General features: G+C 41.6%; 1 protein-coding gene across 4 annotated transcripts in view; it reads right to left on the bottom strand.

Moving 5' to 3' along the window:
* Window positions 1–1,351: 1,351 nt before the first annotated feature.
* LOC132826661 (protein TASOR 2-like) overlaps window positions 1,352–16,087 on the bottom strand; it is a 106,450-nt gene continuing 91,714 nt past the window's right edge. For all 4 annotated transcript variants that reach the window (XM_060842695.1, XM_060842696.1, XM_060842697.1 and 1 more), the window contains 3 exons: window positions 15,110–15,291; window positions 11,368–11,490; window positions 1,352–1,471 (listed from right to left, as the gene is read on the bottom strand). In XM_060842695.1, the coding sequence (XP_060698678.1) occupies window positions 1,371–1,471; window positions 11,368–11,490; window positions 15,110–15,291 (406 nt within the window). In that variant the 3' untranslated portion in view covers window positions 1,352–1,370. The remainder of the gene's footprint in view (window positions 1,472–11,367; window positions 11,491–15,109; window positions 15,292–16,087) is intronic.

Below are 16,087 nucleotides of genomic sequence, written 5' to 3'. Positions count from 1 at the left end.
AATATATACAAATAAATACAAAAATATAGTAAACTTCAGTTCTATGGAATTGACAAAGTTAATGTGGTCTGAACAAGATGTAAAAATTACACCTTGATGCATTAAAAAAATGAAAATTGATCAAATATGGCACCAATATATTGTTTTGATAATTCTGTTACAAGTTCAAATGACCAGTAATGCATTCCTATTTTGGTGTGTTTGCAAGTATTTCTATCATTCAAAAAACAACCCGGAACAGGTTTGTGTGTTGTTTTCCATTCAGTTTGTCTGTTGGTTCGAGTTACATACTTGAAGTCGGAGGAGTGAATGGGAGGAAATTGAACTCATGGAGTTCATCTGTTAGCTGAATAAAATTGTGTCTGATACACAGATTCCTAAAGAAAAAGAATTAATCATAAATCACTTTAAAAACTATGAACAGTGTCTATTTTGCTAAATTAAGTACTGCAAAAAACTTCAGCAGTTTCCTAGTGTTATTGGATAAGAGGTAGATTACTATCCATTAGGTTTAGATGAATTTTCTCAAATGAGGTTATATTTTGCAAAATGTCAGTGAATCAGGATATTAAACACTGATAAATTGGAAGTTTCCTGTACTGTTTCAGCAAATTCTACCTGAATCTCAACTACAAGTTAGTTTCAGTTCTTTCATGACTCCTTGTATGTACTAAGTGCAAAAACCTGGACTTGAGCTTTCTATTCCTGATGGGTTGACAGCTGCTCCTATTAAAATACTGTTTAACAAAGAAAGGGGTTCTGAGAGTGTCTGCAAGAACTTCCTACTATCATTGGTGAATTAGTCTACACAGTTTGAGCCTCAGAAGGCACTGCATGATTGCTCCCTCAGCCTCGCTGCCCTCATGGGAAATGAATAATGTTAATAAGTTTGGAGAGGAAGGAAATTAGTTGACAGCGAGGGAGAAGAAGCCTCTTGGCCTGGTCACTGAAGAGATTTGTTGTCAGTCAGAGTATCCAATTAGATTTCCCAGATTGCATTGCAAGTGTTCAGCCAATTGTTCGCCAAAAATCAGAGACTCAGCAAATCAATTCATTCACGGCAGCATGCATGGAAAAAGCTAAGTCACAGGAAAACTACTGAGAATACAACAGGTAGAAAACATACAGGGACAGTCTGTTGATCTCTCTTCCAAATGCAAAACTCGGACTTTGATCCTCCTGTGTATAGGTTCTTTAGTCAGGCCCTGGTGAGTTGAATGGAAGTTCTTTGCCCTGTTTTGTTGGAAGCCAAATGCAGAATGAGGAGATTTGGAAGGCTTCTCTTCCTTGCCCCATTTCCCTCCTCCTCCTCTCCCCCCACCCCCTCCCCCCCCCTCCACCTGACTGCACATACGATGTTAGGATCATAATCAGAACAAGGTGGATGGCATTTGCAAATTCTGGGTGACTTTATTTTTCCCATAAGATGGCTCCAAGTGAATCTCTGAGTAGTGACCTCCTTCCACAAGAGCTAGAAGGAAAGCAACAAAGACACAGTGTTATCGCTGTTCTATTGGACATAAAATGTCACTTTATGCTTGCAGAAAATGTTCAAGAAAATATCTGCATTTTAAACAAATGGTTTTCAACACCCACAGATACTTCCAGTTGGATTGAGAACTTGCCCATCTTATAACCCTCTTATGGACTATCTGAACCTACCAAAGAAACTGGAACTCTTTCTAGCACTCAACAGATCCTGACTCTTTCTGCAGGCTGTCACACAGTGATAGGTCAAATGATTTTTTTCTGTATGGGAATGTTTCATCTTCAAACCTTTGAAGAAATCAGGGTTTTTTGGTGATTCAATCTGGAAAAATGCCTTTTAATGTGCCTTGGCATTTCATACGTATTGTTTTTATTTGAAGTTTGTAATCGATTTGGCAAGTCTTTGTATCTAGGACTTTTTTCAAATCATTAAACAATTCAAAACTTTCATTAATACAGAAAATAAGTTCATAGAAATACTCAATGTAGAAATACATGTCCCTTTAATAAGGCACAGACAGGTCAGCTGCAGAGTTGATCAAGAGTAGGTGGTGCTTGTTGGATTTTTGTATTTACGAGTAGAGCTATAGAATTCTTATAGTGTCCCTACCCCTGAGCCAGGGATTTGGGTTCACTTCCCAACTGTTCCAGTGGTGTGCAATAAATCTCAGCAGGTTGATCAGAAACTATCTTAAGAGCAGATTTCTAATTAGGTGATTTAATGGTAGGTTTACAAAACAGAAATCATGGAGTTCTCCTCTACGCTTTCACAGGGAAGTGGACACCCAGGAGCTGGAGTGCATTATTTCCAACTCCATTTTGACTTAGCTCCTCCCTCTTGCCATACCCTTCCTTAATTTACATCATTGTAACACTGATGGGCAGTGTTTGTTATTTGATCATTATTTAGATTCATAGAAGTGTACAGCAGGAAAACTGGCCCATGCCGCCCTGTTTTCACAATTACATTAATTTGCCTGCACTTGGTCCACATCACTTCAGACCTATCCCATCCATGGACCTGTCTAAATGTTTCTTCAATGACCAAAATTGTACTTGCTTCCACCACTACCTCTGGCAGCCTGTTCCAGACACTCACCACCCTCTGAAAAATTGCCCTTCCAAACCCTTTTGTACCCCCCCCCCCCCACTCCACGTTAAACCTATGCCCTCTAGTTTTGGATTCCCCTACCTTTGGCTATTCACCTTATCCATGTCCCTCATGATCTTATAAAATTCTATAAGTGGGCAGCACGGTGGCACAGTGGTTAGCACTGCTGCCTCACAGCGCCTGAGACCCGGGTTCAATTCCCGACTCAGGCGACAGACTGTGTGGAGTTTGCACGTTCTCCCCGTGTCTGCGTGGGTTTCCTCCGGGTGCTCCGGTTTCCTCCCACAATCCAAAGATGTACGTGTCAGGTGAATTGGCCATGCTAAATTGCCCGTAGTGTTAGGTAAGGGGCAAATGTAGGGGTATGGGTGGGTTGCGCTTCGGCGGGTCGGTGTGGACTTGTTGGGCCGAAGGGCCTGTTTCCACACTAAGTCTAATCTAATCTAAAAAAAAAGTCACTCTTCAGCCTCTGATGCTCCAGGTAAAACATCTTCTGTTTATTCAGTCTCTCCCTGTAGCTCAAATCTTCCAACTCTGGCAACATCCTTGTAAGTCTTTTCTGAACCCTTTCAAGTTTCACAATATCCTTCCTATAGCACGGAGACCAGAACTGAACAATATATTTCCAAAGGTGGCCTAACCAAAGCTGTACAGCTGCAACATGACCTGCCAACTCCCATATCTAAACTAAACTCCATCTGCCATTCCTCAGCCCATTGGCCCATTTGATCAAGATACCAGTCCCATAATATTCTGATTACTTGGTTAAAGGTATATTTAGCAGTCCTCCGCCCTTGACTATAAGGACCTTTGGGTTCCAGTATGCTTACTTCCATCTTTAGGTCTCTATATGATTATACTTTATGTTTATTCAGCATATCCCACTTCCCTTCTCTCTTGTGCCTTGATAGATACTTGTTTGGGTCATACTGTTCTGTGAATAATTCCTCCCCATGGGCGGGTTCATGTATGGTTGATGAATTGTGCAATGCTCACAACATTCAAAAAGGTTAAAATAGAACTGGCCGATGTTCACATGTAGGTTACACAGGCCTTGTAACCTTTAGAGAAACAGGACTGGACTATTTGATGAGACGTGCTGGCACCAGATGGCATTGGATAAATCTTCACAAACAACTTTTATATTAGATTACAGCTTTTCACAAAACAGGAGATGGGGCGTAATTTCTGTCAGCGGGTAGGAAAACTGTGGAATTCTTTAAGACATAAGGACTAGGAGCAGAAGCAGGTCATTCAGCCCCTTGAGTCTACTCCATCATTCTCAGTACGATCATGGCTGATCCCATCTTGCCTCAGCTCCACTTCCCTGCTCACTCACCACAACCCTTCAGTCCTTTACTAATGGAAAACCTGCCTTAAATTCATTTGGTGTCTCATGTCCACCACACTCTTAATCAACTATGAGAGGCTGGGGACGTCGTCCACATAGAGTCAGAGATGTACAGCATGGAATCTGACCCTTCGGTCCAATTCGTCCATGCTGACCAGATATTCCAACCCAATCTAGTCTCACCTCCCAGCCCCCGGCCCATATCCCTCCAAACTCTTCCTATCCTTCCAGGTGCCTTTTAAATGTTGCAATTCTACCAGCCTCCACCACTTCCTCCAGCAGCTCATTCCATACACACATTACCCTCTATGAAAAGGTTGCTCCTTGGGTCTCTTATATCTTTCCCCTCTCATCCTAAAGCTATGACCTCTAGTTCTGGACTCCCCCACCTCAGGGAAGATACTTTGTCGATTTACACTACCCATGCCCCTCATGATTTCATAAACCTCTATAAGGTCACCCCTCAGCCTCAGACGCTCCAGGGAAAACAGCCCCAGCCTGTTCAGCCTCTCCCTATAGCTCAAATCCTCCAACTCTGGCAACATGCTTGTAAATCTTTTCTGAACCCTTTCAAGTTTCATAACATCCTTCCCATAGGAAGGAGACCAGAATTGAATGCAATATTCGAAAAGTGGCCTAATCAATGTCCTGTACAGCCGCAACATGACCTCCCAATTCCTGTTACTCAATACTCTGACCAATAAAGGAAAGCATACCAAACGCCTTCTTCACTATCCTATCTACCTGCAACTCTACTTTCAAGGAACTATGAACCTGCACTCCAAGGTCTCTTTGTTCAGCAACACTCCCTAGGACCTTACCATTAAGTGTCTAAGTCCTGCTAAGATTTGCTTTCCCAAAAAACATGATCGACACAAGAATCCCCAAGCAGGTATTGTACAGGTCGGTATGCTGTAACGCGCATTTTGTTAACGCGAATTTGCTGTAACGCAATTGACAAATGGGGGACACTTTCTAAAGCACGAACTTTTAAAACATGTGCTGGTTGTAACACGATTACATCGCCAATACGGTTTCTAAAGCCCGATATTTCTACAACACGGGTTTGTTCAAGAACACAACCATCGCGTTCTAGAAGTATTCCCAGCTTCAAACCTGCTGGTGAGCACCGGACAGACAGCGGAGGTGCTTCAGGGATATTTTCAAAGCCTCAGTGGCAAAGTCTGACATTCCCACAGTCACCTGGGAATAACTGGCCCAAGACCATCCAATGTGGAGGGGAAATATCTGGGACGGCAACGAGCACCTCAAGACACCATCGGGAAAAAGAAAATGACAGCCAGGCCAAAATAACATAAGGAGCAAGCCTCCATATTAACGTCCCACCCACTCCTTCCCAAAGACCATCTTCTGCCCCAAGTGTAACAGAGCCTGCGGTAGCCCCCTCGATCGGTACGACCACCTCCAGACTTCCCCTGAGAGTGGAAAAGAGTCAGTGGGACCGCCAATGATGATGCCTCTGGGGAAATGCATTCTACAGAGTCATGACATTTTGAGAGAATTAATTTCTCCTCATCTCGGTTTGAAATCTGCCACCCCCTTTAGCCAAATACTATGACCTCTCATTCTAGACTGCCCTGCAGGGGGTAACATCTGCTTTACACCTATTTTGTCAATCCTCTTTGACAAAGGAACGTGGAGGTTAGGTCATTAAAAGCTGAGATAGACAGATTTTTAATCATTAAGGGAATCAAGGATTATGGGGAAAAGGAAAGAAAGGAAGTGGAATTAATCTGGTGATTTGGCAGTGAATGTTTAAAATATATTTTAAACATTCACTGCCAAATCACCAGATTAATTATATATTTTAAACATTTTTTAAAAAAAAAATAGCTGAGTTCTTTTGCAGTGGGTGTTGCTTGTGAACAGGGTTAGAAAAAAAAGAGCAGTTTTTTATGTTTTAAATAAACAAAAACAAGAAAGAATAGTGTGCTTAGAGGAAAAAAAGCATTCTTAAAAGTTGGAACCGCAAGGGCTAGATTGCATTATTTCCATCTGTAACATTAATTTGATTTAGTTCCCTCATTTGGTTTCACATTTTTTTATTATAGTTAGTTATTTGATTAATTCGGTATAGGATGATCAGCTGCTGGGTTACAAAATCAAAATAAAAGAACAGAGTTCTGAAGGATGGAGTGCATTCTCTCACCCTTCAACTGTATTTTGACTTCATTCCCTCACTGGTTTCCTCCTCATTTGTGTTTTTGATTGTTATGGTAACACTATGTCTGGCAGGCAAGTGTTCGCTGTTGTTAATTGTTAATTGGATACTTTGAATTTGTGGAGTGTTTAGTTATAAAATGGGTTGAAATTCTCGGGGGCTAGAGTGGATTATCTAGAGTCATACAGCACAGAAACAGACCCTCCAGTCCAACCAATCCACACCGACCATGATCCCAAAGTAACCTAGTTCCACCGACTTGCGCTTGGCCCATATCCCTCCAAACATTTCTTATTCATCTACTTATCCAAATGCCTTTTCAACTGTAACTGTACCTGTATCCACCACTTCCTCTTATTCACCACTCTCCCTCCTATTCTGATTTACATCCCTCCCTTGTTTTCTCGAAGTTTTTGAGTTTGGTTCATGGAATCTGATGGTGGGCTCTGACAGTAAAAAAAAATTGGGTTTTTTCCCTGTGTTGGGTTGGCAAAGATGAAGAGAGCAGAGTTCTGGGTGAGGTTTCGGTTTCTGCAAAGGGTCCAGAGGGAAAGGGGGCAACTGCTATTTGTGTTAAACTGTAAATTTACAATAGAAATTCTGTAAACTTTTGGAAGTCAATTTGCTGCCTAATTCAACATATGGCTCTCCGTGTATTACACACTCAACACTTAGAAAGTGGAAGCACTCTGTAAAATCTGACAATGTTAGAAGGCAAGGAAATAACCAAATTCCTATTTGTGAGATAGAACATGGCATGTAGCCAGATTCCCCCAGACATCAGGCTTCTCACCTCAGTCATGAGGTCAGTGAGATTCAAACACCCCAGCTTGTCTCTCCTGAGAGAAGGTAAAAATAAATAAAAGGTGTAATAGATCAGGAAGCCTGACTGGAAAAGAACATTGTTAATTGCTGAACTCTAAAATAGAGCCACTACTCTGCTTAAATTTTTCCTTATATACATATTCGGAAGTGCTATCACACACAGCTGAATGATTCTTTTCCCCATCACCAAATCACTATTACCTTTGTCTTTGACTTTAACGATTAACCACCACCACTGCCAGTAAATCACACGTGTAACCAATTAGATAGTTACAAGCAAAGCCCATTAAAGACAATGGAAACCACCAAAAGTGAGAGAGGGGTCGGGAGAGTTTGGTCTGCCTTTTTTTCCTCTTTTGTTTATATCTAGAAATGCTCTTACGCACAATTTAATACCATTTCTCCCCACCACCAAGTCACCGTGACTTTTTTAAAAACCACTAAATAACCATCAGTAAAATGCCCGTGTCACCAATTAGATCCTGACTCGCAAAGCCCATTAAGAGCAATGCAAACCATCAAAAGTAAAGGTGAGGTCAGGAAAGTTGGATCTGCTTTATTGTATTTTCTACTCAACTTGTTCAGAAATGTTATTACACACCTCTGGAGCAAATGGGACTTGCAACCAGATGTCCTGGCTCAGAGGTAGGGACATTGCCACTGTGCCATAAGGGTCTGGGTCTACTTTTCTTTTTTTTAATAAAAGCCTCTTTTCTACATCAACCTGTTTGGAGATATTATTACACACCTCTAGAACAGGTGGGCCTCCTGGCTCAAAGGGATACTACCTACTTTTTGACTCCCTCACACCTTTTGAATAGGAGTGTCACATTAGCTGAATTCCATTCTTATGACTTCTCCACAATCCAACATTTTATTTTAAAACTACAACAAATGCATTCAGTATCTCTGTAGCTACCTGGGATGCAAACCATCAGGATTAGGGATCTTTTCTCCAAAACCTCATTAGTTTGTCTGATACTACATTTCTAGTGATGATGGTAGTGAATTCCTCTCTCACATTCTTTACTATGAATGCAATCTTCGAAATATCTTCCACCATAAAGACAGATGCAAAATATCAGTTAACTCTTCTGTCATTTCGTTGTTCCCCGTACCATCGCTCCACTTTTTTAAGGGGCCTATGTTCATTCTGACCTCTCTTTCATTTTATGTATTCAAAGAAGCTCCTACTGTTAGTTTTTATATCTCCTGTTAGTTTGCCCTGGTAATTTATTTTCTGTCTTTGTTATCATCTTTAGTCCTTCTTTGCTGGATTCTGAATTTATCCCAGTTTTCAGGGCTATCACTGACTATGGCCTCTTTCAACTTATTAACTCTTAACTTCTTGTTTAGCCTTGGTTGGTCGGTTGACTGATCCCTCACTTAGAATCTTTCCTCCTTATTGGGATGTATTTTTGCTGAGTCATGAATTATCTCTCTTTAATTGTCTGCCACTGCCTGCTTCCTGTTGTTCCTGCTAATCCATCTGCCCAGTTCACTTTCATTAATGCTATACTCGTTTCATTGTAATTCTCTGGCTTTAAGTTAAGCTCAGTTGTTTCAGATCCAAGTTTCTCAATCTCAAACTGAATATTAAACTCCATATTATGATCATTACTCCCGAAGGGATCTTTTACTCAGGAGATCATTTATTAATCCTGCCTCATTACCAGTTTCAAGATGACCTGTTCCCTGGTTGGCTCCATGAAACATTGCTACTATTTCTCATGCACACTATGAAGCTGTTATCATAGCTACCCTTTCCAATTTGATTAACCCAATTACAAGAAGATTAAAGTCACCCATAATTATTGTACTATTGTTTTTACATGCTCCTATTATTTGTTGATTATAGCCTTTCCAACAGAGTTGCTACTGTTTTGGGGTCCATACATTACTCATACCAATGTCTTCTTTCTCTTACTGCTTTTTTTAAACCTTTGGGGCAAATGGGCACTCTGCATCATCCAAACCAAAATCATCTCTCACAGCTGTTGTCACTTCATCTCTTATCAACAATGCTACACCCCTCCCCACCTTTTCCATCCTTTCTCTCTCTCCAAAAAGGTCAAATATCCCTGAATGTGAAGTTCCCAGTTTTGGTCTATGAGAACTAGGAGATCGTATTCATTTACTCCAATTTGCACCATTGGTTTGTCTACCTAATTCCAATGCTTCGACCATTAAGATGCAAAGTCTTTACATTAGTTTTATCATCAAAGTTCCCTCCACGTTTACGATTTCCTTGGTACAATATGACATTCATACATTCTATCCCTTCCATTTCCTTTCTGGTAACAATTAACCCCATCACTAACCAGCAATCCCACATTCTCCTTTAACTTGGATTATATAATCTTCCATGGAAGTGAACCCATCCCCCCAGCCCACAGTTCACCAGCATGATTTCGGTGGAGCCTGTCTCATTGGAACAGCTCCCTCCTCCCTGAGTACTAGTGCCAATGTCTCATGAATTTAAATCTGCTTCTCCCACACCAGTTTTGAGACACTCTAATCTTGTTGCACGTGGCTTAGGCAGTAATCCAGAGATTATTACCATCTTGGTTTTGCTTTTTAATGTGTCCCTATTTGCACATATTCTCTCAGCAGAACCTTCTTCCTCCTTTTACCAATAGAGATGGACCTCGAAAACTGGATCTTTCCCCTCTCTCTCAAAGTTCCTCTGCAGCCCAGATAAGATCCTGAACCTGGGCACCAGGCAGATATCACAACCTTCAGGACTCACAATCCTCACTACAGAAGTGTCAGTTCCAGTGGTTATACTATCCTCAATTACAACTACATTGCTCATTTCTCCCTGCTCTTGAATGGCTCCCTGTATCACAGTGCTATGGTTAGTTTGTTCATCCTCCCTACAGCCTACACCCTCATCCACACAGGCAGCAAGAATCTCAAACCTGTTAGACAAGCTCAAGGGTTGAGGCTTCTTCAGCATTCCCTCCTGGATTCCTCTACCTGCCTTGCTCTTAGTCACAACCTCCTGCCCATGACCACGGACCAAATTCGAGGTAGTGTATTGAAGGGGTGTGACTGCCTCCTGAAACACAGCATCCAGGGAACTCTTCCCTTCCTTGATGTGTTGCAGTGTTCAAAACTTAGGCTCCAGCTGATCAGTCCTGAGCCAGAGTTCCTCAAGCAGCCAACACTTGTTAGACATGTGGTCACTACGAGCTCCCAAAGGGGTCTACCAGCTCCCACATCATTACAACACATCACCTGGCCTGGCATCTCTATTTACTTAGTTCTAATTTGATTTTTAAAGAAAATGTCCTTCTAGTCTCATTGTTGGTAATCATAAATATTTCTCCTTTTTATCTTTAATTTGAAAGTAATCCATAACCGATTGTCATATTAGTACCCATAACGTTTTGCTGTGATGTCACTCTTCGTTTTGCACTGGGTCACTGATCCTTCAAAGTATGTAAAAACAACTTACAAACTACAAAGCCAAACAAAGAGTTCCTCGTCCCTACCTTCCAACATGGCCTCCAAGTTCCCTGAACTGGGGGAAGGGGAAGAGCTCTGTCTCTTTGAGGCTGGGAACTCCTTTCAGCTTACTGGTCACGTGCTTTCAACAGACCCTGTCTTAAACTGAGCTGAGATGCATCACATCAGTTAAGCTTCAATTGTAATTAACACCAATTAAGGCCCTATTCAGGCTTCAGGTGATTGACTGCTCAGTCAGCCACCTTATTAATCTTCTAACTGGACTATTGAAATCATCAAATTTTAAAATGGAGGAAGAAAAGAAAGATCAATCAGTTCTATTGATTGCCTCCAACATCCCCAAACTACATACTTACTTGGGCTATGTCTCACTCTTTCCTGACCACACGAAACTTACTGATACTATGACTCCTGACATTATGACTGATCTCTCCTTCTCTCCCCTCAAGTTCTGTCATTTGAACTTGCTTAAAAGTCTGAATTGTTTTCCAGTTCTGGAGCACAGTAACAGACCTGAAACATGAATTCAGTTTTTCCCACTATAGTTGCTGCCTCCCCTGACCAGTATTTCCAGGAGGGTCAGGTTATTAATTTTGTGAATTTCCAGCGTTCCTGCCTTCAATAACTGTCTTCCAAAAAGAAAGAATATTGATTTCCAGTGCCAGTTAACTCATAACAAAAGCAAAGTTCTTCAGACGCCTAAGATCCATAATGTTCTGGACAAACTCTACAGGTTGGGCAATATCTGAAGTTCCGAAGAGACATTGCACTGGATTCCAAACTTTAATTCTGATCCTCTCTCCACAGATGTTGCCAGGCCTGCCGAGTTGCTCCAGCAATTTTTGTTTTTGAGTCTATGGATGTATTGTTAATTACAGACTTCTACAAGGATTAATACTTCCAAAAAGTGATAAATTATAAATAAATTACATTAATTACCATTTTCTGTGGCCAAACTGTCCTGTGTAGGAGTTGTTAGCATTCTCAAACTTTTAGTAAAATGGTTTACGTCTGTAACAAGGATTCCACTTTGTGCGAAGAGATCTCGGTTCTCAGGTTTCCCTAAGAGACAATATAATTTATTATTGTTTTAACAAGCTTGCAAGTTAGCACTTCATGATCACATTTTCAAAATGCATTTTTATTAAAGCACAACGCTCGTGGATAGTGAGTATTTCAATCTTTTAAAGGGAAACATTTGAAAAGGTGTTCCTTTTATTTTTTAAAAGGAAAGAAAACTAATTTTTTTTGCAGTTACATGGGCTAATCACACTAAGCCCCCATTCATTTAGATTGAGGCTGGTGTGCATTTAGGTTAGATTACTTACAGTGTGGAAACAGGCCCTTCGGCCCAACAAGTCCACACCGACCCGCCGAAGCGCAACCCACCCATACCCCTACATTTACCCCTTACCTAACACTATGGGCAATTTAGCATGGCCAATTCACCTGACCTGCACATCTTTGGACTGTGGGAGGAAACCGGAGGAAACCCACGCAGACACGGGGAGAACGTGCAAACTCCACACAGTCAGTCGCCTGAGTCGGGAATTGAACTGGGGTCTCAGGCGCTGTGAGGTAGCAGTGCTAACCACTGTGCCACCGTGCCGCCATCTTAACTCTAATTATTTGCCTTGTCTTCTGCAAAAAAAATCTTTCCATCTCAGTTTTGAGATTGTAGTACTTTACTGGAATTCATCCTCAGAACATTTTGAAAGCATTTCACCATCAATTCATTTCTTGGAAAGTCAGTTGCTCTGCGTTTTGGAGTCAGAAACTAATCTACAGCAAGTGAGAGCACTTGCCTTCCTTATATTTCTCATGAAAGGAGGAATGTTGATCACAACATGGGAGATGACTACTCTTCCAAATCAGATTATCACACCTGATGTTCACAAGAAATAAAGGACTTCAATTAATGTCCCACCTTTAACTCGCTATCTCAGCATCCAATGAAATCCAACTCTAGGTGTCAGCCTAGACCCTATACCTAAGTTTGAAAAGACAAGTGTCACTTCTCAATCTTTATGATTTGGAGATGCCAGTGTTGGACTGGGGTGGACAAAGTTAAAAATCGCACATCACTAAGTTATAGTCCAACAGGTTTATTTGGAAGCCCTAGCTTTCGGAGCGACAACCACCCGATGAAGGAGTGTCGCTCCGAAAGCTAGTGTGCTTCCAATTAAACCTGTTGGACTATAACCTGGCATTGTGCGATTTTTAATTTCTCAATCTTTGTTTTCCTAAGGAAGAGACCTGATACCTTCATGAGGACTTTAAAAATGATGGTAGAGGTGGGTACAGAGACATTGTTTCCACTTGTGAAGCAGTCCAAACTGAGGGGCACTAAATAATTACAGTCACAAATAAATCTTAACCAAAGAAATGTCATCACCCAGAGAGTGATGATAATGTGGAACTTGCATGCTCTAAGAAGGTGAATGGCATAAGTACATGAGGGGAAGCTGGTTAATAACAGGAGGGATAAAAATAGAGTTTGTTGCACTGATAGGATCAGGAGACTACCGAGTGAGAAAGCTATTGAGGTGTGGAGCAGAAACATCAGCAGATGCCGAATGGCCTATTTCTGTAATTCAAATTGTGTACACCTGGTAAAACGGAGATTAGATCCAAGTGAGATCAGCTCAACTTATTCCATGTGTAGCAGAAGTTTATTTTTTTAAAAAAAAGCAGATTTAATTTGGAGAGACCTAAAGGGCAGTTTGGAGCCAAAATGCTGACTTCACAGATAATCTTGTGTTAGTTGTTGCATTCTTACATGCTTCATCAAACTAAATTGCAAGTTCTTGTAACTAATGAATTTGAATTCTCATTCCTGATCACTTGCTGACAAATGCTTATTTTTTGCTGCAGATACAAAGTTTTATTCACAATTCTCTCCAATCTATAACTAAGGTCCTTTACTGAGTGCACTAAGCCTTTGATTCCCAACAGATACCCTTGGTTAAAGCCTCTGTTCATTGGCAATATTTTTCCCAGGATAGAACCAAACCTCCTCTTTCATATTCAAAAACCATTTGGTCTTGCCTTTTAAACCAAAACAATGGATGAATTGATGAATGTTCTGATGGATGGAAGCATATCTAGCCAAATACGAGGTTAGGGTTAAGACAAAGCAGGGTAGGTGCAAGTTCATATGAAGCATCAAGGGCAGTATAGAGCAGTTGCGCTGACTGCTCTGTTTTCTGTCCTATCCCTTCTGTGCATTTCTATGACCAAATATTTAAGACAATACTTTCCACTTGCTGGCCATGTAGCAGCATTTACATAGAACATAGAACATAGAACAATACAGCACAGAACAGGCCCTTCGGCCCACGATGTTGTGCCAAACATCTATCCTAGATTAAGCACCCATCCATGTACCTATCCAATTGCCGCTTAAAGGTCGCCAATGATTCTGACTCTACCACTCCCACGGGCAGCGCATTCCATGCCCTAACCACTCTCTGGGTAAAGAACCCACCCCTGACATCTCCCCTATACCTTCCACCCTTCACCTTAAATTTATGTCCCCTTGTAATACTCTGTTGTACCCGGGGAAAAAGTTTCCGACTGTCTACTCTATCTATTCCTCTGATCATCTTATAAACCTCTATAAAGTCACCCCTCATCCTTCGCCGTTCCAACGAGAAAAGGCCGAGAACTCTCAACCTATCCTCGTACGACCTATTCTCCATTCCAGGCAACATCCTGGTAAATCTTCTCTGCACCCTCTCCAAAGCTTCCACAACTTTCCTAAAGTGAGGCGACCAGAACTGCACACAGTACTCCAAATGTGGCCTAACCAAAGTCCTGTACAGCTGCAACATCACTTCACGACTCTTGAATTCAACCCATCTGCTAATGAACGCTAATATACCATAGGCCTTCTTACAAGCTCTATCCACCTGAGTGGCAACTTTCAAAGATCTATGTACATAGACCCCAAGATCCCTCTGTTCCTCCACCTGACTAAGAACTCTACCGTTAACCCTGTATTCCGCATTCTTATTTGTTCTTCCAAAATGGACAACCTCACACTTGGCAGGGTTGAACTCCATCTGCCACTCCTCAGCCCAGCTCTGCATCATATCTAAGTCCCTTTGCAAACGACAACAGCCCTCCTCACTGTCCACAACTCCACCAATCTTCGTATCATCTGCAAATTTACTGACCCACCCTTCGACTCCCTCATCCAAGTCATTAATAAAAATTACAAACAGTAATTTTTACAAACAGGCAGTAAGTGTGAAGCATTTCTGCTTCACACTTACTGCCTGATCCTTCAAATACTCTGCTGTAAATACTCCATTCATTCTCATAGTGTTTGGAGCCCAAATGTTTGTGTTATTAAACTGTCAGCTACTGCCTCGATTATCCCACAGAGAAGATTCCAAGCCTAGACCATAAAAAGCCAGTGATTCCAGCTTTGTCAATAGTTTGCTTGTTATAACCCCTCTTGCCTGGCAGCTAGGTGCAGACAGTGGAGAACACACACGTGTTCCCAACAATTGTTTATGCCTTCACCTCCCTAATTAGCACTTAAATGCAAAATTTGTTTCACAATTACTGTGCAGGCCACTATAAATGAACAACCATGAACCATCTCAATTTTCACTTCATACAATGTCTTATTCTTCTTAGGATCGTCGTATCACATGACATTGTCGCATCTCACCTGTAAGAAACACTGCAAACCTGGAACTTATTTTCTGAACCTGTAGCTTCACAAGGCAGCTGAGATAGTCAGGCTTCTCCTTGGACCTGGAATCACATGCGTGGAAAGGGAGAACTTCCACAAGGTTTTCTGTAATCTTCCGAGTCAACAGAGAAACCTTTCTCTTTGCAGTGTGGTCCTCTCTGTATCAATACATAGTTACGCACAAGCGAGTGAATACATTGAGGCTAATAGTAAAACGGAACAATTCATAGAATCACTACAGAATCATAGAATCTCTACAGTGTGGTAACAGGCCCTTCGGCCCAACAAGTCCACACCAACCCTCCGAAGAGTATTTCGCCCAAACTCCATTACTCTACATTTACCCCTGTCTAATGCACCCAATCTACACATCCTTGAATACTATGGGCAATTTAACATGACCAATTCATCTAGTTTGCATATCTTTGGATTGTGAGAGGAAACCGGAGCATCCGGAGGAAACCCACGCAGATACGGGGAGAATGTGCAAATTCCACACAGGCAGTCGCCTGAGGCTGGAATCGAACCCGGGCCCCAGCTGTGAGGCAACAGTGTTAACCACTGAGCCACCATGTCACCCCCAAACTCAGATATCATTCAGCAAAATAGTCCCTTACAACCAATCCAATTGTACAATGAAATAATCTAACATTTGGCTAGGTAATGTTTCAATTCCTTAGGACATCTAAAAGGTACTCCACAGTCAATGAAATGCTTCTGTTAAAAGCCTTATTTTCATCAAATCCATAGTGTGGAAATAGGCCATTCTGCCCATCAAACCCACATCAACCCACCAAAGAGTATCCCACCAAAACCCAACTCGTCCCATCCTATCCCTATAACCCTGCATTCCCCTTGGCTAGTGCACCTAGTCTGCACATCCCTGTACACTATGGGGCAATTGAGCATGGCCAATCCAGCTAACCAACATATCTTTGGACAGGGGGAGGAAGC

This window comes from Hemiscyllium ocellatum, chromosome 23, assembly GCF_020745735.1.
Source record: "Hemiscyllium ocellatum isolate sHemOce1 chromosome 23, sHemOce1.pat.X.cur, whole genome shotgun sequence".
In the NCBI taxonomy this organism is placed as follows: domain Eukaryota; kingdom Metazoa; phylum Chordata; class Chondrichthyes; order Orectolobiformes; family Hemiscylliidae; genus Hemiscyllium; species Hemiscyllium ocellatum.
The sequence above is the reverse complement of the archived record's forward strand: the minus strand, read 5'-3'. Positions and strand labels throughout refer to the sequence as shown.